This window comes from Hemiscyllium ocellatum, chromosome 1, assembly GCF_020745735.1.
Source record: "Hemiscyllium ocellatum isolate sHemOce1 chromosome 1, sHemOce1.pat.X.cur, whole genome shotgun sequence".
In the NCBI taxonomy this organism is placed as follows: Eukaryota; Metazoa; Chordata; class Chondrichthyes; order Orectolobiformes; family Hemiscylliidae; genus Hemiscyllium; species Hemiscyllium ocellatum.
Genome location: NC_083401.1, coordinates 78,115,974 through 78,139,080, shown reverse-complemented (window position 1 = coordinate 78,139,080; position 23,107 = coordinate 78,115,974). Strand labels below are relative to the sequence as shown.

General features: G+C 40.5%; 1 protein-coding gene across 2 annotated transcripts in view; it reads right to left on the bottom strand.

Annotated features, from left to right (window-relative positions):
- map3k1 (mitogen-activated protein kinase kinase kinase 1, E3 ubiquitin protein ligase) overlaps positions 1-23,107 on the bottom strand; it is a 126,367-nt gene that overhangs the window by 37,265 nt on the left and 65,995 nt on the right. For both annotated transcript variants that reach the window (XM_060823370.1, XM_060823395.1), the window contains exons 7-10: positions 21,558-21,679; positions 17,683-17,764; positions 12,887-13,037; positions 12,281-12,571 (exon numbers count right to left, since the gene is read on the bottom strand). In XM_060823370.1, coding sequence (XP_060679353.1) covers positions 12,281-12,571; positions 12,887-13,037; positions 17,683-17,764; positions 21,558-21,679 — 646 coding nt within the window. The remainder of the gene's footprint in view (positions 1-12,280; positions 12,572-12,886; positions 13,038-17,682; positions 17,765-21,557; positions 21,680-23,107) is intronic.

Here is a 23,107-nt window from a genome sequence, read left to right as displayed (position 1 = left end):
CCCATCCTGCTTTCCTACTGTTCATTTCAGGAAATGAAATTTGTTTGCAGATTGGCTCAAATTTACAGTAATTTTGATCAGACGAGCACAAATGGTAAAACTACAGATATTATTGTAAAATTAAACTGATCTCAATGGGATGGTAATTTGGTACTACAATTAGACTCAGACTAGATTTTCATCTCAATGGACAGCATTTCTATGGTTAAAAAAAAGCCATGAAGTCTGTAATCTTGTCCCACCACCAATACCAGCATTTCCTGATATGGAAACAGGGATGTGCAAGAGTCCACACATGTACAGTTCTCAGAAGCAGGTGTTTATTTAAAATGACCAGCGATCTCCCCTGAAATCAGGTTCTGGAGTCCAGAAGGAGATGAGACCAGGCAACAGCAGATCTGTTCACAGTGCACTTTTTATTGAATAGTCAGGGTACCATCTTTGAAGTGCAGAGGCAACCCTTGAGGGTTATGATTACAGGACACTTTCAAGGTTGTGTAAAAACAGGAAATGCTGGAGAAACTAAAGCAGGTCCGGCAGCAACTGTGGAGATATATATGTACCTAGAAAAGCAAGGACCCCAATACTACTTCAAACATTTTTCCAGCCTTAAAAATACCTATTGATCCTGATTTGTATCCATCCGCCAATTTTCTATCCAAGTTATTACTGCCCTTTTTATTTCATGACTTATAAAAACTTACCTCAAATCATATTGAGCAACTTTTTCAAGTCCATGCAGAACACATCAGCCTTCCCTTCATCAATCCTCTTACCTCTTCAAAAAAGCAGTCTAACTTACTTAGTGTGATGATGTTGTCACTTAAAAAGGTTATTTTGTCCTTGGTTCTTTGGTAAAAAGGTCATAATGGCTGAAGTGCTGAGGCATCTACTTTAACAATGCAAGGGGTGGCCTGGTCCATAACATTAGACACTTTTTCCTTAAATTCACATCCATAATGTTAATCCATATTTTCCCATATGATTTTTAACTCTGTCTCAAATAAACATTTCAGATGCCTGACCATTGCTGAAGTTACATTGACCAATTGCTAGACTGAACTTTACATTCTTCCGAAAAAGAGGTTGTGATGTTTGTAATTCTCCAAGACACTGGCACCATCACCAGATCAAAAGGAAGGCTGAAAGATGATTGCCAGTGCCTCTGCAATTCCTAATCTCATATCCTTTAATATACTTAGACACACCTAATCAGCTCAGGATACCTATTCAAAATTTAAATAGTAGCAGATTATTAAACCTGTTACCTCCTCGGTCATCCCGGCCTGGGCAACATCTGCCTCAGAAATAAAGACAGTTGCAGACCTCAGGTCATGTCTCTTGCAAGAGTAAATCCCCTATTTGGCTCCTAATCAGCTCTTTTTTAAAAAACTTAGGAGGCTATTACAGACTAGGCCATTCACTCAAAACATTCTTAAGCAGACAGCCCAGACCATAACTTCGCAATTTGTTTGAGTGTACAGTGAAAATTACCCAAATTAAGTTAATGAGGTTGATTACCAGGTATAAAAACAAAAAAAAATTTACAAAATTACACAATTAAACACGAAGAATAGAACAAAGAAGCCCTACAGAACTCAGTCTATCCAAACTCAAGTATGCTGTTCCGAATATACACAACAGCCTCAATAGGCAAACCCCTTCAAAACACAGCACAAAAAAGGCTCAGATGCTTACAGGGTGAAGTTAGAAGGGTGAAAGAGAGAGAGTTTCTGACCATTCCACTTTCCATATACAGGTCACCTCTAAAACATGATCACTTCTGTTTACATAGAAATAAAAAGGCTCCTTAATCTCTGTACTAAACCAGACTAATCAGAGCCCAGCCTGGTTTATTACCCCTTTGAAAATAAAAATCAAGAGCAGAGTAATCTTGAGCCAAGGAAGAGTTTTTAGGAAAAAAAAGGGACTAGCTTTGTGACAAAGCCAAATCGATTCTGTCCTTTACCATGAAGAATGCTCTTTCTCCAGCACTGCAAAGCCCTCCTTAACCAAAACACTTTACCTTTATATTTTTACTCCTGATTTAAAAAAAAGTGTTGAGAAAAGATAGCAATCAACACCCTGATCTGTTAACCTTTAAGCCAGGGCTATTATTGCCACAAAATAAGCTCATGAGGCAAAATGTGCATTTCTCAATCTTATTCCTATACTCAGTACATTCATATACATGCAGTTTAATCTCAATTTAGTCATAATTACTTCCTCCCTTTCTCTGACCCGACCTATTAACTTATTAGATATGCCAATACTTTCTGCCTCTCCCAACATTTCACAATGATAGTACTGTGTAATATTCTGTTCCCACACTCCTACTGAATTAGTTTAAACCCTTCTCATCAGCACCAGCAAAAACAGTCTTCAAGGAATTCAATCCCAGTTCTGTTCCACATGCAATCTGTCTGACTTGAACAGGTACCATCTTCACCCAGGCTAGTCATGCTTACCAATCTTTCATCTAACCCCCTAAACACTGCAGAATTAGTAGTAATAATTCCAACTGTGACCCCTGACTGTTCACCCATTTGTAAAAAGAGGCCTCAAAACTATTCTGTGACATCCCTGACCCTTGCACCAGGAAGGCAACATACCATCTTGGAGCCACATCAAGAACCAAATGAAACACTTGTCTGCTCCCCTAAAGAATTCCCTATCAGTACTGATCTTTTACTCTTCTTCCTACGCTCCTGTAAAGCTGTGGTGGTATTGGTTTGACTCTTACTCTATTTCAAGGATTTATCATCTTCACAAATACCCAGAATCTCTGGGTACTCCTACACTACCTGTTTCTCTTGGACTGCCTGGTGGTCACCCATTTGCTGTGATGTGACCACCTATTAGACTACATCTCTGCCTCATATTCAAAGATTTTCAGTAAAGAATTGTATAAAACATATGTGGTAAATATCAGAAACTTACTTAATTACATTTGGACAACAGACCATTAAAACGGGATTTTTACAAATCTGGTTGAAGAGATGCTACAGCTAATTGTAATCCACCTCATGGCACATAGATTACAATTTGCTGGAGACATAGCTCAAATAGTGATCGATCTTTGGCCTCACATGCCATTTCCCAGGATATCACCCAAGGGTCTTCAGAACTGACCATCTTGCTAGAGAAAATATTCTCAGACCAACATGAGTAGACAGTACTTGTTAAGTTGATAATGGGCATAAATAATCAGGTATTGAAGAAGAATGATCAGGTATTGAAGAATTCTAGTGTTGTTGCCATTCTAAAATGAACAGGTGTGAACAGCACTCAAAGTCAAGGAAGCAAGAGGAATAACAAAGCAGATTATATCCAACAAATCACATTGTCTTCTGCACCTTAATCATTTAATCCAAGGTTTTCACCATGTGTTGCAAATTAAATATTTGAGAGAGACTCTAATAACTGTTTTTTTCTTCCAGAGAGTCAGGTGGCAGTTTCATCATGGTTCAAGAAGACACTTGTGACACGGCACAGGAATGTGATGGTCCCAAGCAGTAATCCAGAGAAGAGTGCCGTAAAGCAACCTGTAGGAAGTACTAAAATGAAAGGGATTGCAAAAGATGAAGGGCAAAAGCAATTTGGCTCAACCACTGAAGGTCCTTGAAGCTGTGACAAAAGTTTCATCGGAAAAATGGCACAGGAGCTGAAAGACTACAGAGAAATTAATATGTAAACACTCTGCTACAACACTCCAAGATACCCTCACATCCTATTGCAAATCTGATGAACAGATATCCCAAAAGCGTTACAGAGCAATATCATTGCTGTGAAGTCAGGTCTTCAAAGAGGTAAGAAGAGTTTAACTTTTTCCATTCATTGGAGGTCATATAACTATGAACATTTACCATAGCCAAGGAAAAACAAAAGGTCTTCTGTCTCACGAGCAGAAGAGCAACTGCTAAGTCAGACAATTATGCTGTCTTCTTTGTTCTGATGGCATTGGCTTCTCAACTGCTGTTGGGACTGCATTTATCCACATCAGCTAGGAATACTTTTGGATTTGTGGTTGAAGGGTTTTGGATAATCAAGGGGTGAAACTGCTTACTCCATTGTATCCAATTTCAAATAAATTGAGTTTCTCAAGCAATGTCTGGGCAGAGAAAAAAAAATCAACATTGAATCTGATTACTTTTCTTCAAAACAGACTTAAAATTCAACCTCCGACCTACTTTTCCAGGCATATTATCTGAAGCTGGTCCAATTATCTATCACATGATAATAACCACCTATCATATGGAACCGTAGTTAATGCCTTAGAAATCCAAACAATACTTCCACTGTTCCGACGATCTATCCTTATACCAAAAATAGGTTTGCCAATTCTTCAGATTCTCAACAGAAAAACAGTTATCATGTGATCCAAGTGCACCATCCTTTAAATGCAAAGAATGCTTGCCTGTTGCACATTGTGGAAACAAATATGCCAAGCCGCTTAGGGCCAGGAAGTGAAATGGAGACTTGTTGAAATTACAAATGAACTAGTACCAACATAAAAAGCAAACTGCTCATGTCTAGTAGTAGATTCTTAAATTGAGTGTTACAACGTTGTCCTGTAGTTCATGTGAAACTAAAAGTCTGGCACCAAAGAAACCTTGCACCAGAGAACTGCATCAATAGTCAAAATGTTTTTTTAAAGTTTCCAATGTGCCGACACAGACACTGCCCATGTGAAGGTTTCTAACCTCCAAATCCATGACACAAAGGGCACCGTGACCTGCAGTGTCATATACGTTAACTAGAATAAACCACAGGTAAATTTTGTACACTGATCAAAGTATTATCAGATTTCTATTCCCCAGAATGCACTGGAATTGAAAATCTAATTTCCCCGAAAAATAGCAATTCCACACTAACTCATTTTGAGTATCAACAAATGACAAAAACTTTTTTTAAAAATACATGACAATTGCTTTCTGGTGTCATCATCCACTGAAGCATAGCATTATAACAGCAAATACAACATTCAAGCAGTTAATTAATAGTGGACTTTACAAAATGATGAGAGTTAGTGTCTCGTGTTCATGAATTTGCCTGCGATACATAATGAAAGGCAAAATGTTCAGTAATATGAATACAAATCCAACAAAAAAAAAACACACATGGACTGTCACAGCTTCTAAAGGCACATAAAAAGAAAAAAAAAATCTTTTGACCAAAATTAACAGAGTCGCATTACAATCAGGAGAACTTCCAAATGAGGAAGAGGCAGAGAAGCCAAATGATTACTGACAAAGATACAAGAAATCACTCAGAACTGGGGGCCAAAATGACTAATGAGAATCAGGCATTCAAGGAAGTAGTAAGGTTCATAAGAAGTTGGACTGGAGAAATTAATGGACAGAAAGTTGAATAAGTTCCTTGGACTAGATATTCAATATTCCAAGATGTCGTGGATGGCAGCAATGCAGACATGGATGCATTGGTAATGACCTTCCCAAATTCTACCAATTCTGAAATGATTCCTGCAAATTGAAGCTACAAAATGTCATCCATTAAGGGGTGAGACAGAAAAGCGTGAATTATAAAACTTATAGCCTTACATCAATGTTAGGGAAAATGCTAGATTTTAATGAAGGATGTGATAAATGGATATTTGAAGAATAATCATCTGATTAGACATAACCAGCGTAGATTTACAAAAGGGAAACTGTTTGACAAGCTTGTTGGAGATGGAGGGGATTCTCCAAACAAAATTGATAGTAATGGACGTTGCCACAATCCAGTGGTACTTTGAATACTTTAAGAATAAAAAAGGATAAAAAGATATAACTGAAAGTGCCACCACCCCATCTCTACTGCCTTGCCGTCCCCATCACCATTGCAGTTACCACTCTGTAGGCACCATCGCTTCGCTGCTGGGCCCACCTCATCAACACCATCACTAATGCCATGTCCCGTGCTAGACCCACATTTACACTGTGGCCAGGAGTCTCCAGCTCCACTGCTGCAACCATCTGTGACGCTCACAGTCCCAGCTCTGTTCCACACTGTCACCACCTCACGAATGCCAGGGGTTCCCACTCTGGCTCTATTATAACCAGAAGCCCCTGGCTCTGACACCAGACCAGAGTTGCCATCTTGCCAAGAGTCCTGGTGCAGCCACCCTCCTCTGAAATGTTGCTTTGACAGCACTGCAGTCTTGAAAAATCCCCCACCACTGCTTCTGATCGCTGAAGGAGTTTTGCTGCCGCTGTGATCCCCAAATGCCAGGAGGGAGGGTGTCCCTGTTGCTGCTGCTACCGCTGCCTTCAGTCACCACAAGATGCTGTGTCTGCTGCTGCCTCAGAGTTCCCACATGCAGCCTAATGCTCCAGTGCCAGCCTGAATCAATTTAAAGACTAGGACATCAGAAGCTTCCTGTTAAAGCTAACTTTGATCAACGTTTCAAACAAGAAGAGTTACTAGAGTGTGACTCTTCTATAATGACCAGAAGACCACAACGTTCAGGAGCAAAATTAGGCCATTCAGACCACCGAGTCTGATTTGACATTTGATCATGGCTGATAGGTTTCTCAACCCCATTCTCTCCATAACCTTGACCCACTTACTAATAAAAAAACCTCTATCTTAGATACACTCAATGACTTGACCTCCACAGCCTTTTCTGGCAATATGTTCCACAGATTTACCACCTATTGGATCAAGAAATTCCTCATCTCAGTTCTTAAAGATTATCATTTTACTGAGACTTGGCCTCTAATCTTTTCTACTAGAGGAAACATCTTTTTCATGTCCACTCTATCCAGGTTCCTAAGTACTAAGTTTCAATATGATCCCCCGCTCATCCTTCTAAACTCCACTGAGCAGAAACCCAGATTCCCCAACTTTACCTCTTATCACTGGAATGATCTACTAAACCTCCTCTGCACCCTCTCAAGGTCAGCCATTCCTTCCTTAAGTATGGGGCTGATATTGTGCACACTGTTGATATCCTAATGATTGTTACTACAGTCAAGAGAATGTCAGCTTTGCTCACATGGATCTATGAAGTAGGTAGATAGGGTCTAGATTTAATCTATTACAGCATCTGAAAGATAATGCTACGGCTGCTAAGTTCTGTCAATGCTTCCCCTTGTCAGAGGGATAAAATCCTCAGATTAAACCACTACCAGTTGTCTCTCTGTAATGACAGTGCAGACACAAGGCAACTTTACATTTTACTCGACTGACATGAAAGAGGATCTAATGTTAGCAAAGTATTCCTTCCAGATATTATCAGAGTATACCCCTCCCACTCTGCTGAGGACATGCAGGGCCTGGGCCTCCTCTATCACAACTCCCTTACCACCAGACTCCCCTGGCTGAAGAATGCCTCATCTTCCGCCTCAGGACCCTCCAACCCCATGGCATCAATGTGGATTGCACCAGTTTCCTCATTTTCCTTCGCACCACACCTTACCCCAGTTCCAACCTTCCAGCTCAGCACCATCCTCGTGACTTGTCCCATCTGTCCATCTTATTTTCCACCTATCTGCGCCACCCTATCACCTTTACCCCCCACTTCCATCCACCTATTGCACTCAGCTACCTTCGCCCCCAGCCCCAAACCCATTCATCTTGCCACTCCTGAACCTCCCAGCCTCATTCCTGATGAAGGGCCTTTGCCCAAAACATCAACTTTCCTGTTCCTCAGATGCTGCCTGACCTGCTGTGCTTTTCCAGCAGCACACTCTCGACTCTAAAGTCCAGCATTTGCAGTATTCTCGCTCGCCTATCTTCTTGATGGGGCACTGGTCCATAACATTACGTTATAGATTTAGATGAGGGGAATAAATGCATCACCTCAAAATTTGCAAGAGACAAAGTTGGGTTGAAGGGTGAGCTGTGAGGACAATGCAGACTTGTAGCGGTGTGATTTAGACAGGCAGAGGGAGAGTAGGCAATGCAAGTCAGATTTAATATAAATGTAGAGATGTGTGAGGTTATACACTTTTTCAAAAACAGGAAGGCAGATTGTTAATTGAATGGATGTAAACTGAGGGAGAGGGATGTTCAAGACATGGGTATTCTTGTTCAAAAGTTGCTGAAAGCAAATACGCAGGTGCAACAGGCAGTAAAGGTGGCAAACTATGCGTTGGTCCTCATGTTGACAGGATTTGAGTACAGGAACAGAAATATCTTAGTGCACTTACACATGACATTTGTAAGTCTATGCCTGGAATATTGCGTGCATTTTGGTCTCCATATCAAAGAAGGACATTCTTACTAAAGAAGGACATTCTTACTAAAGAAGGACATTCTTACTAAAGAAGGACATTCTTACTAAAGAAGGACATTCTTACTAAAGAAGGACATTCTTACTAAAGAAGGACATTCTTACTAAAGAAGGACATTCTTACTAAAGAAGGACAATGTTACTAAAGAAGGACAATGTTACTAAAGAAGGACAATGTTACTAAAGAAGGACAATGTTACTAAAGAAGGACATTCTTACTAAAGAAGGACAATGTTACTAAAGAAGGACAATGTTACTAAAGAAGGACAATGTTACTAAAGAAGGACAATGTTACTAAAGAAGGACAATGTTACTAAAGAAGGACAATGTTACTAAAGAAGGACAATGTTACTAAAGAAGGACAATGTTACTAAAGAAGGACAATGTTACTAAAGAAGGACATTCTTACTAAAGAAGGACATTCTTACTAAAGAAGGACAATGTTACTAAAGAAGGACATTCTTACTAAAGAAGGACAATGTTACTAAAGAAGGACATTCTTACTAAAGAAGGACATTCTTACTAAAGAAGGACATTCTTACTAAAGAAGGACATTCTTACTAAAGAAGGACATTCTTACTAAAGAAGGACATTCTTACTAAAGAAGGAGTGCCTCGAAGGTTTACCAAATTGATTCCTGGGATGGCAGGAATGACCTATGAGGAGCAATTCACTTGGTCAGGATTGCATTCTTAACTGGGGTTAAGAATGGGGGGAATCTGACAGAAACCTTCAAAATTCTAACAAGGCTAGACAGATTACATGCAGGATGGATCTTCCCGATTCTGGCGAGTCCAGAACCAGGGGTCATAGTTCAAGGATAAGGGTTACACCTTTTAGAACCGATAAAGAGGAGAATTTTTTTCATCCAGTGAGTGAGTGGTGACCCTGTGGAATTCACTCCCTCAGGAAGTAGCTGACACCAAAACAGTATAGTATGTGTTTTCAAGGAGGTAAATATAGCTTGAACTTAAAGAAATTAAGGGATGTGGGAGATGGCAGGATTAGGGTATGAGCTTGATGATATTAGCTATGATCATTTTGAACAGGTTCCAGGAATCAAGTGGTCAACTCCTGTGGCTATCTTCCACATTCCTATGCAACAGTCCAGAGAAGGTTCACTTGGTTGATATTGAGAATGGAGGGACTGTCTTACGTGGAGAGGTAGAGTAGTTTAGGCATGCATTCCTCGGAGTTTAGAAGACTAAGGGGTGATCTTAGTGAAACATCCAAGATTCTTCAGGGTCTTTGTAGTTTGAATGCAGAAAAATTGCTTCCCCTTGGGCAGTCTAGGACCAGAGGACATTATTTCAGAAATAAAAGATGTCACCCATTTAAGACAGAGATAAGGAATTTCTTCTCGGAGGGGAGTGAACTTCTAGAATTCTTTATCACAGACTGCCATCAGGGCTGAGTCATTAAGTATATTCAAGGTTGAGCTAGAGAAGTTTTTAAATCAGTAAAGGAAATGAGAGACATGGGAAAAAAAGACAGGAAAATGGAGTTGAGAATTTCTGATCAGTCATGATCGCATAATTATAGAGCAGATTGAAAGGACTGAATTGCCTACTTGTGCTCCTGACTTGTAGGCTTACTACATAACTAAAGCTTCTCTACTTTTAGCAAATCCGAATACTTGATAAATTGAAATGCACCACAATTAAAAAGTGAACAACTGTGAAAGGTTAAATTCAATATAGTAAGGACATAAGTGAAAACAAAGTAACGAAATGAACCATAAAACATAAGATTTTGATTTATACAATGGTTTTGTAACAGGAAAATAAAAATCAAAAAGAAATGGAGCATGTTAGAAAAGGTTGACCAAAAGGGGAACAATCCAGAAACTAAAACAGACTGCATTTGAAAAACGTTATTCTAAAACAAACATTAACCTCATTAGCGTTAAAGCGAAAATGCCTCGAGTAAACTAAGAAACTAAAAACAAAATGTCACAGGAACAAGTTAAATTTCTGCCTGTTGATGTTAAACAATTCTCAGCATTGCTTATTTAGCAAAGCAATAATTAAGCTACACAAAAATTAAATTTAAAATACCAAAAATGGGTGACATAATGTCCCCCTTCCTACCAGTCAGAAAATTAATGAAATTACAATAAGCGTATAACTTCAAATTGGTCACCAAACATCAAGGGGGGAGTAATTTCAATTGCAATACACTTCATCTGCATCCATTTAGATTTTTAAGTTAATTTGAATAATCTAGCCCAATTGAGCAAACTCTGCAGTCAAACTGCAGATTTGTTTGAATTGAAATAGGGATAACCTGGGAATTACAAACCAGTCAGTCTTATGTCATTAGTGGACAGATTATTGGAGAGGATCCTGAGAGACTGGATTTATGATTACTTGGAAAAACATGGCTTGATTAGAGATAGTCAGCATGGCTTTGGAGAAGATCAGGTCATGCCTCAAGCTTCATTGAATTCTTTGAGATGACAAAACACATTGAAAGTGGTAGAGCAGTGGATTTTGGCAAGGCATTTGATGAGGCTCCCCATGACAGGCACATTCAGAAAGTAAGGAGGCATGGGATACAGGGAGATTTGGCTGCCTGGAAACAGAAATTGGCTGCCCCATAGAAAACACAGGGTGGCAGCAAATACAGGCAGTAGTTAGCACTGCTGCCTCACAGTGCCAGGGATCCGGGTTCAATTCTAGCCTTGGGTGACTGTCTGTGTGGAGTTTGCACATTTTCCCAGCATCCGTGTGGGTTTTCTTCAGGTGCTCTGGTTTCCTTCCACAATCCAAACATGTGCAGATTTGGTGAATTGGCTGTGCTAAATTGCCCACATTGTTTAGGGATATGTAGGCAAGGTGCATTCATTAGGGGTAAATGTAGAATAATAGGGCAGAGAAACAGGTCTGGGTGGGTTACTCCGGAGGGTCGATGTGGACTCATTGTGCTAAATGCCCTGTATCCAAACTATAGGGATTCTATGACTGGAGCTCAGTGACTAGTGGTGTTCCTCAGAGATCGGTTTTGGGACCTTTCTTTGTGATTTTTATAAATGACTTGGCCAAGGAAATGGAAGGGTGGGTTAGTAAGTTTGCCGATGACACAAAGATTGGAGTTATGGATAGAGTAGAGGGCTATTGTTGGTTGCAATAGGACACTGACAGAATGCAGAGCTGGGCTGAGAAGTGGCAGGAGGAGTTCAACCTGGAAAAGTGTGAAGGGATTCATTTTGGAGGGTCAAATTTGAATGCAGATTACAGGGTTAAAGGCAGAATTCTTGACAGTGTAGAGGAACAGAGGGATCTTGGGGTCCACATCCACAGATCCCTCAAAGTTGCCACCCAAGTTGAAAGGGTTGTTAAGGCGATATATGGTGTGTTGCCTTTCATTCACGGGGGGAATTGAGTTTCAGAGTCACAATGTTATACAGCAGATCTATAAAGCCCTGGTTAGACCATACTTGGAATACTGTGTTCAGTTCTGTTGCCTCATTAGAGGGAAGGATGTGGAAGCTTTAGAGAGTGTGCAGAGGAGGTTTACCAGGATGCTGCCTGGACTGGGGGGCATTTCTTATGAAGAGAGGTTGAGGGAGCCACACTGGAGCAAAGGAGGATGAGGGGTTACTTGATAGCGATGTATAAGGTAAATGAGAGGCATAGATAGAGTGGATAGCCAGAGACCTCTTCGCAGGGCAAAATGACTATCATGAGGAGGCATAACTTTAAAAGGTGATTGGAGAAAGGTTTGGGGAGATGCAAGAGTTAGGTTCTTTACGCAGGGTGGTGGGTGTGTGGTTTGCACTGCCAACAGTTGTAGTAGAGTCAGATACATTAGCAACATTTAAGCAATTTCTGAATAGGCACTTGGGTGATAGTAAAATGAAGGGTATGTAGTTTGATCTGACAGTAGGGTAAAAGGTTGGTACAACACTAAGAACTGAAGGGCTTGTACGATGGTGCTCTATGTTCCACTAAATTGTTGCCCAGGTTCAACAACTGAAAGATTGAACATTTTGTATAAACAACATTGTATTGCATTTTAAGTATGAAATTATTAGTATCTTACCAAAGCAGCAACATATACTTTGTAGACTGGATCAGCACAGACCATAGAGAGTACACTGCAACATGACTCCACCACCACATCTCCTGAGAGATCAGTTGGAGATGATCCATTGGCTCCTGGAAGACTACTAGATCCAGTGTCACTTCCATTACTGGAGGAACTTCCAGTACGAATCTCACCATTTGCCAACAACAGGGCTCCACTAACATCATGTGAAAGTCGCCTTAATGCCATCTCTCGTACATTCCAGTTCCGAGAAAAGAGACAACTGACCAGTTCCATTCCAAATACCTAAATTAAAAAAAACAGAATTACAGCAATAGATCAAGCATGCAGTTTGAAATTGCTTTCATTTTTAAACAACACATTTGAATAAAGAAAATAATTCATCTGTTGAAAAGTAATGTCAACCGAAAACTGTACATGGTAAACCTATTATTGGAAAATAGTTCACCACTTTGTTGAAGAATTTCAGTGATAACGTACCAAAAGATAAAATTTTAAAAATTCACAGTAGCACATAAGGATTAATTTTCATTGGAGGGTTCCCAACAGAAGCAATAACTGCCCTTGTGCAAAACAATTTCAACTTTCTAATTCACTTACCTGAATCCAGGGTTCTGCCAACTCTTTATAACCTTGTGGAATTTGTTGAACTCCATAATGACGCAGATTGAAGTTGCTGTCCTGCTGCCGTCTTTGTGGATCTATTTCCAGTGACTGAGTCTGATTATGCACTGAACTTTGAGATTCATGGCTTTTAAAAGGAAAACGTATAAAATGGCATTGTTAAATACAATGAAGAAAGCACGGAATGAATTAAGATTTTATTGAAATCCTTAGTTGAGGAAATGGTTTCTAAGTGCACAAGCTCCAATTTTGCAGTTCATGAAATCCAAGGAAATCAAATCCTCAAAAGCCCTGTTACAGTACTAACATTTAGTTAAAATCCCAAGATTGCAAAAACAAATTTAATTCCAAATGTGGGAAAGCTACAGTTACACCACTGGGAGGAAGAAATGTTTTTGTAGTGCTGTGCATTTGTTTAATTAGTTGATTAAAAATTATGAAAATCGTTTATAATAACTGGTCATACTTGATGGATTAGTTAAACACCGTGATTTCAGATTTTAGACAATTAATATGCCTCTTCAAGATACCAACAGCCATGTAAAATCTCTGACAAACAAAGATATATCACCATTAGCCTTAAATAAAATAGTAAAGTGGTGACTGGCATCAAGTTAATAAGAATCCTTTCCTGTACCCTGACAAGGCGAATGTTCTAAATTTTTGGCAACAGTTGAAAGATGCAGCAAAAGTTTTTAGCAGTAAATATCTAGAACAGAACAGGAAGGACTTTCATTCAATGTTGTATGAGAATCTGGAGCATTCTTAGACCTCAACAATACCATGAACAGATTTTCACTGGATATAACCTATTAGAGTCAGAGATGCACAGCACGGAAATCGACTCTCCCAGTCCAACTCGTCCATGCTGACCAGATATCCCAACCCAATCTAGCCCCACTTGCCAGCATCCGGTCCACCTCCTTCCTATTCATATACCTATCAGATGCCTTTTAAATGCTGCAATTGCACTAGCCCACACCACTTCCTCTGGCAGCTCATTCCATATATGTACCACCCACTGCGTGAAAAAATTGCCCCTTAGGTCCCTTTTAATGATCTTTCCCCCTCACCCTGAACCTATGCTCTCTAGTTTTGGACTCCTCCCCCCCCCCAGGGAAAAGAATAGGTCTATTTATCCTATCCATGATTTTGTAAACCTCTATTAGGTCACCCCTTAGTCTCCAACTGTTCCAGAGAAAACAGCCCCTGCCTGTTCAGCCTCTCCCGATAGCTCAAATCCTCCAACCCTGGCAACATCCTTGTAAATCTTTTCTGAACCCTTTCAAGTTTCACAACATCTTTCCGATAGGAAGGAAACCAGAATTGCATGCAATATTCCAACAGTGGCCTAACCAATGTTCTGTACAGCTGCAACATGACCTCCCAACTCCTGTACTCAATACTCTGACCAATAAAGGAAAGCATACCAAACTCCTCCTTCACTATCCTATTTACCTGCGACTCCATTTTCAAGGAGTTTTGAACCTGCAGTCCAAGATCTCTTTGTTCAGCAGCACTCCCTAAGACCTTACCATTAAGAGTACAAATCCCGCTAAGATTTGCTTTACCAAAGTGCAGCACGCTTATCTAAATTAAACTCCATCTGACACTTCAGTCCATTGGCCCATCTGATCAAGATTCCATTGTAATCTAAGGTAACCTTCTTTGCTGTCCACTACACCTCCAATTTTGGTGTCATCTGTAAACCTACTAACTATACCTCTTATGCTCACAAACAAATCATTTACATAAGTGACAAAAAGTAGTGGACCCAGCACCGATCCTTGTGGCACTCCATGGTCACAGGCCTCCATGCTGAAAAACAACCCTCCACCCACCACCCTCTGTCTTCTGCCTATGAGCCAGTTCTGTACCAAAATGGCTAGCTCTCCATGTATTTCGTGAGATCTTGGGCAGCACGGTGGCTCAGTGGTTGGCACTGCTGCCTCACAGCACCAGGGTCCCAGTTTCAATTCCAGCCTTAGGCAACTGTGTGTGAAGTTTGCACATTCTCCCTGTGTTTGCATGGGTTTCCTCTCAGTCCAAAGATGTGCAGTTCAGGTGAATTGGCCATGCTAAATTGCCCATAGCGTTAGGTGCATTAGTCAGAGGGAAATGGGTCTGGGTGGGTTACTCTTCAGAGGGTCGGTGTGGACTGGTTGGGCCTAAGGGCCTGTTTTCATACTGTAGGGAATCTAACCTAATCTAATCTTACCTTGCTAACCAGTCTCCCATGGGGAACCTTGTCAAACGCCTTACTGAAGTCCATATAGGTCACGCCTACCATTCTGCCTTCATCAATCTTCCTTGTTACTTCAAGAAACTCAATCACGTTAGTGAGACATGATTTCCCACGCACAAAGCCATGTTGACTAACCCTAATCAGTCTTTGCCTTTCCAAATGCATGTACATCCTGTCCCTCAGGATTATCTCCAACAACTTATCCACCACCAATGTCAGGCTCACTGGTCTATAGTTCTCTGGCTTAAACAGTGGCACCATGTTAGCCAACCACCAGTCTTCCAGCACCTCACCTGTGACTATCGATGATACAAATAACTCAGCAAGAGGTCCAGCAATCACTTCCCTATCTTCCCACAGAGTTCTATGGTACACCTGATCAGGTCCTGGGGATTTACCCACTTTTATGTGGTTCAAGACATCCAGCACTTCCTCCTCTGTAATATGGAGATTTTTCAAGATGCCACCAACTATTTCCATACATTCTATATCTTCCATGTCCTTTTCTACAGTAAATGCCGATGCAAAATACTCGTTTAGTATCTCCCCTCTTTTCTGCGGCGCCACACAAAGGCTGCCTTGCTGATCTTTGAGGGACCCTGTTCTCTCCCTATGTACCCTTTTGTCCTTAATGTATTTGTAAAAACCCTTTGGATTGTCCTTAACTATTTGCCAAAGCCACCTCATGTCCCCTTTTTGCCCTCCTGATTTCTCTTAAGTATACTCCTCCTACCTTTGTACTCTCAGGATTCACTCGATCGATCCTATCTATACTGACATATGCTTCATTCTTTTCTTTAGTCATCCAACATTCCCTATACCTACCCGCCTTTCTTTTCACCTTACAAGGACCATACTTCCTCTAGACTTTCATTATCTCATTTCTGAAGGCTTCCAGTTTTCCAGCCGTCCTTTACCTGCAAACATTTGCCCCCAATCAGCTTTTAAAAGGGCCTGTTTTCACACTAAGTAATCTAATCTAATCCCCTACCATAACCCCCTTATTATTCTTACAGATAACAGATCTCCTTACAAATGTGTTTCTCAATTTCCCTCTGACTACTAGGGGCCTAATACCTTCAAAATCAGCCTTCCTCCAATTTAGAATTTCAACTTATAGATCTCGTCTATCCTTTTCCATCACTATTTTAAAACTAATAGAATTATGGTCGCTGGCCCCAAAGTGCTCCCCCACAGACACCTCAGTCACCTGCCCTGCCTTATTTCCCAAGAGTAGGTCAAGTTTTGCACCTTCTCTGGTAGGTACATCCACATACTAAATCAAAAAATTTTCTTGTAAACACTTAAATTCCTCTCCATGTAAATCCTTAACACTACAGCAGTCCCAGTCTATGTTTGGAAAGTTAAAAATGGGCGGCACGGTGGTTAGTACTGCTGCCTCACAGCGCCTGAGACCCAGGTTCAATTCCGGAGTTTGCACGTTCTCCCAGTGTCTGCGTGGGTTTCCTCCGGGTGCACCAGTTTCCTCCCACAGTCCAAAGATGTGCGGGTCAGGTGAAGTGGCCATGCTAAATTGCCCGTAGTGTTAGGTAAGGGGTAAATGTAGGGATATGGGTGGGTTGCGCTTCGGCGGGTCGGTGTGGACTTGTTGGGCCAAAGGGCCTGTTTTCACACTAAGTAATCTAATCTAATCCCCTACCATAACCCCCTTATTATTCTTACAGATAACAGATCTCCTTACAAATGTGTTTCTCAATTTCCCTCTGACTACTAGGGGTCTATAATACAATCCCATTAAGATGATCATCCCCTTTTTTCTCAGTTCCACCAAATAACTTCCCTGGATGTACTTCCAAAATATCCTCTCTCAGTACAGCTGTAATGCTATCCCTTATCAAAAACATCACCCCCTCTCCTTTCTTGCCTCCCTTTCTATCCTTCCTGTAGCATTTGTATTCTGGAACATTAAGCTGCCAGTCCTGTCCATCCCTGAGCCATGTTTCTGTAATTGCAATGATATCCCAATCTCATGTTCCTAACCATGTCCTGAGTTCATCTGCCTTCCCAGTTAGGCCCCTTACATAGAAATGAATGCAGTTTAATTAATCAGTCCTACCTTGTTCTATGCTTTGTCCCTGTCTGTTTGAATTGCCTCTCTTCTCAAGTGTACTAGTCTCAGATTGATCTCTTTCCTCACCATCTACCTGGATCCCACCCTCCACTTTATTAGTTTCAATCCTCCTGAGCAGCTCCAACAAATCTCCCTGTCAGTAAATTAGTTCTCTTCCAATTTAGGTGCAATCCGTCCTTCTTGTACAGGTTACTTCTACCCCAAAAGAGATTCCAATGATCCAAAAATGTGAATCCTTCTCCCATACACCAGCTCCTCAGCCATGCATTCTTGTGTTCTATCCTCCTATCCCTACCTTCACTAGCTCGTAGCACCAGGAGTAATCCAGATATTAATTGTAAATTTACAATATCCATTCGAAGATTTAAAGTGAAAAATGCAACATTTCATAACCAGAACAGTTTAAACTTTTATTACATAAAGCAGTTTTCTTACCTGTGCAGTTCTCGGGACTTCCATTTGGCTCTACAAAGAGGACAGATCAGGGTCTCACGGTTCCTTCTACATTCTTCAGCCCCTAGATAAAATCCAACATAACTGAATACACTGCTGAACATAAAACAAAAACAAAACTCAGTGAATCTGGAATTCTCAAATGAAATCAAAGTGCTCTGACAGCATCTGTGGAGAGAAAAAAAAAGCGAAAGAATAAAGTAATAAGAAGGAGAGAAGACAGTAATATAAAAAGATTGCAAGAGCTATTTTAGAAAAAGGTAAGAGTGGATATTGGACCACTGGAAAATGAGGCTGAAGTAGTAATAATGGGGAACCAAAAAAAAAATAGCAGAGGAACTGAATGGATTATTTGCATCGGTCTTCACATTGGAAGACACGAGCAGCCTTCCAGAGCTTCAAAAGTAAGGGGCAGAGTTGAGTGTAGTGGCCACAGCTAAGGAACAGGTGCTGGGGGAAAAGTCTGAAAGTGGATAATCACCTGGACCAGGTGGACTACAACACACAGTTTTGAAGGAGATAGCTGAGGAAGCTGTAGAAACATTTTGATCTTTCAGAAATTGCTGGACTTCGGGAGAGCTCCAGCTGATAACAGAATAGCTAATTTAACATCCCTTTAAGAGGGGAGGAAGGCAGAAGACAGGAAACTGTACATCAATTAGCCTGATCTCAGTTGTTGGTAAGATTTGAGAGACCATTATTAAGGATGAGATTGTGGAGTACTTTGAAGTGTATAGCAAAAAAATAGGTCTAAGTCAGCATGGCTACGTCAAGGGGAGGTCATACTTGACAAATCTAATAGAATTGTTTGAGGAGATATCAGCAAGTTAGACAAAGGAGAGCCAGTGCACATGATCAATCTGGATTTCCAAGGGACTTTGACAAAATGCTGCAGAGGAGGCTATAGAGCCCATGGTATTAAGGATAAGGTACGACAGAGAATTGGCTGATTGGCAGAAGGCAGCCTTTGGGTATAACAAGGTCTTTTTCAGGCCAGCAGCTGATGATAGTGGATTTTTGCAGGGGTGTAACCACAACTATTCATGTTATATATTAACAATCTGGATGTAGGAACCGAAGGCATTGTTGCTACGTTTACAGATGACACAAATATAGGTGCAGGGACAGGTAGTTTTGAGGAAGTGGTGCAGCTGCAGAATGACTTGGACAGTGAGGAGAGTGAGTAAAGTGACAGATGGAATACAATGTGGGAAAATGTGAGGTTCTGCATTTTGGTAGGAAGAATCATCTACACATTTATTTTCTAAATGGGGAAAGGTTTCAGAAATCTGAATTATGAGGAACTTGGAAGTCTTGGTTCAGCACTATGTTACGATTAACATGCAGGGTCAGTTGGCAATTAGAAAAGCAATGTTAGCATTCATTTCAAGAGAGCTAGAATACAAGACCAGAGATGTACTGCTGAGGCTGCATAAGACTCTGGTCAGACAGTTGGGAATACTTAGTGTGTTCTGGGTCCCATATCTCAGAAGAATGAGCTGAGGGGGTCCAGAGGTGGTCTACAAGAAATGATTCTAGGAACGAAGGGCTTCTAACATGAGGAGCAGTGGAGGTCTCTGGGTCTGTACTTGATAGCATTCAGAAGGATGAGGGGTGATCTGATTGAAACTAACAGAACACAAAGGTCTGAGAAAAGAGTGGATGTGGAGATCATGTCTCCATCAGTAGGAAACACTAGGACCCAAGGACGCAGACTGAGGATGAAGGGACGAACCTTTACAACTGAGATGAGGAAGCATTTTTTCTGCCAGAAGTAGAAGCCAAGTCAGAGCATATGAGTGTATTTTAGACAGAATCTATGTTCTTGATTATTAAGGGGATCAAAGGTTACGGAATGATAAGAGATTGGGCTTGAGAAATATATTAGCCTGGTGGTTCGTATATAGTCCGAACTGCCAGAGAAAGTGGTAGAGGCTGGTGCAGATACAATATTTAAAAGACAGTTGGACAGATACATGGGTAGAAAGGGTTAAGGTATATGGGCCAAATGCAGTCAAATAGAACTCAGCTTGGTCGGCATGGATAAGTTGGGCTGAAGGGCCTGCTTCCGTGCTGTATGACACGACAGTTGAATGGTGGATCAGGCTCAAATAGGCTGAACACCTAATTCTGCTCTTATATCTTAGTCTTTTGACTTCTTTAGAACATTGCTGAAGATAACTGAAACATCAAGCTTTCTTTAAAAATGTTTCAAAAGGTAACAATCTCATTTTGTTATTTTCGGATTCTGGACAACTATGTCTTTAAGTTTTAAAGACATTTTAGTTGTTGTGGGTATGTTTGCTAAGTTGGGAAGTTAGTTTGCAGATGTTTTGTTCCCTTTCTAGGTGACAAACTCCGTGCTGTACTGTGTTGATTGAAATGTATTTGGTCTCATTCCTGCTGCTTCCAGTTGCCAGCCCCAATTGTTCGTTGCAGTAGTCGGTACCTGTGGTTGAGGTCAAATGATTCTGTGTGAGTGCGCCATGCTTCTAGAAATTTTATGGCTGTCCTCTGTTTGGATTGTCCTTTTATTGTTGCGTTGTCTCAAATTTGTGGTACCTGTCGCCTGTGTGCATAGCTACTAGAGACAGCTGGTCGTGGCTTTTAGTGGCTGGTTGGGCATTCATTAATGCAGATCGGTAGTTGTCTGTTTGTTTGTCCTATAGACAGTGCTTCATGTAGCCCCTACATTGAATCTTGTACACCCAGGTTTGTCCTGCATATGATGGGTAGAAGGTATTTTGTTCTGGCGAGTTGTCTGAACTTGGCTGTCAGTTTATGTGCTGTTATAAATCAGAGTGGTCAGACAAGCCTGACTCTCAGTCCCAAGGCATTTTTTTTATATATATAAAAGGTAAAGTGGTTAGTGTGTTGGATCATAGCATGTCCTTGTCGCATTGTTTGTCTGCCAGGCATCAGTGGATGAAGCTATCTGTTCTTGGCAAACACTTTGTAAAAGTGTTCTTCTTCCTCACTTTGCAGATTGGGAGTGCTGCAGTGTATTGTAGCCCTTTTGAACAGGGTCCTAATGCAACTTCTCATGTGCTTGGGTCGCTGCTATTATAATTCAGGATCTGATCAGTGCGTAGTTTTTCTGTACTTTTGTTGTGCATTTCCATTCTGTGTTTTTCTACAATCACATCTAGGAATGGGAGTTGGTTGTTAATTTCCTTGTCTCTTGTAGATTTGGCCCCTGTGAGCTTGGTGTTGATAATCTGATCTGTGCTCTCAATTTCTGTTCTGTTAATTATTACAGAAATGTCATCCATGTATCTGATCTAAAGTTTAGGTCGGATTTATGGGAGGGCTGTTTGCTTTAGTCTTTGCATCACTGCTTCTGCTAGGAGTCTGGAGATGGGTGAGCCCATAGGTGTCAGATTGATTTGTTTGGATTTTTGGCTGCTGAGGGTGAAGTGTGTCGTCAAGCACACATCCAGTAGTTTGAGTACACACTCAAAACCCACATGATCAGTTAACATGTCAGGCATGTACCAAAAGTCAAAGGGCCAAAAGATGTTGACTAGAAACAAGCAACCAAAAACAAAAGCAAATTGATTAAGGGAATGAAAGGTAACAAAAGTTTAAGTGACAAAATATTATCAAAAATATTCAAATTATGGACTTGTATAAATAGAAATAATTATTGGACACAAAGGAGTGAAATAAAAAGTTTCAACTAATCCACCTGGTTTCCCGGAATAAATAGCCCCAGCTTCAAAAATAACCTGTTTATAGTAACAAGTCCATGATTTACTAGTGCAGCAAAATAGTTCAGTCATGGACAATGAGAACCTGGAAGCTTTAATGACTAAAGAAATCAGAACATAAAAAAATGAAAATCCCTGAAAACTTACAGATTGACATGCAGTGATGGTGAAGTTTATTCCTACAGCCTTCTTCACACACAGTCAAGCTTTCCTCATCAAGCATATCCAGGAGACAAATAGGACACATTTGTTCTTCTTCATCCTTTAAGCTAAAAGAGCAAAACAATCTTGTGTTAAGCTTCATGTAGTTCAGAAATTTCTAAATCTTTTCCAAAGTCATTTAAGTATACAACACAATCTCAAGGAGCAGTTATAAAATCAATATTTTTATTAATATGGACAGTTCACAATCTGCAGACATTAATACATTAATGTATTAAAATTAAGAAAACCCACTTCTACCTGCCCAAGTCCATAAAACATGTAAATGAGCACAGAAAGGAGCTGGTCTGCAAACACTGCCATTTGCAGCTCATGAGTTTGAATATACATTCAGAACAACTTGGACTTGGCAGAGGCTAATAACTAGTGATCCTCCAAATACAGAGGATCAAAATTAACAAAGCTCCGGTTTACAGATTAAACGAACATCTGTTTGAAGAGAGATAGTTCATCCAAAGTCACACTTATGATCAGATTACCTAAAATTTAGAGTACAGAACAAGCCATGGACAGTCCAACAAGTCTCTGCCAATACTTACTTTACAAGCACTGTCCTTCATCCTTTCTCCCTCATGTACCTATCTGACATCTATCCTTTAAATAGATCTGTGCTATTTGCTTTACTATATCATGCAGCAGTAAAAAGGGAGGTCTGCAGATGCTGGAGATCAGAGCTGAAAATGTGCTTTAACCAGCAACACAGCAGGTCAGGCAGCATCCAAGGAACAGGAAATTCGACGTCCTGATGAAGGGCTCTGGCCCGAAACGCCGAATTTCCTGTTCCTTGGATGCTGCCTGACCTGCTGTGCTTTAACCAGCAACACATTTTCAGCTCTATATCATTCAGCAGCACACTCCACACTCTAACCAGAGTTTAAAAAAGTCATTATTTAATATTTGTTTACATCCATCTTATGGAAGGAAAAATATTTCATAAACGTAAAACAAATGCTGGATTCCTCAAGCATCTCTAATCTAAACTGAGGAGAAAGGAATTCAAGAGGTGGAGAGGGTATAATCATCCAGGAATTATATTTCATAAATTAATCTTCATTGTTTCCTCCCTTATGCTGAGTTATGCCCTCTGGCTCCAGACTCTCCCACAAGGGGAAACAATATCTTCACATCTACCCTATTAAGTTCATGAAAAAACTTTCATGTTTGAATCAGGTCACCTCTCATTCTTCTACACTTAATGAGTACAGGCCCGACCATTTCAACTTCTACAAAAATCCATCCATAAACCAGATCAATCTAGTGAATCTTTACATTTGTTTATCAACCTGATCAGACATGGTATGGCACACCATTGGAGCAGGGATTGTGGACCTTCTGACCCAGAGACAGGAACACTACCACTGTGCCACAAAAGCTTTTTCCTTAAATAAGGAGACCAAAAGTGATCACAGTAAAAGAATATCAAGGGGAAAGACAACAATGGTGTGAGTAGTCAATTGGGCCCATAACAACAGTCG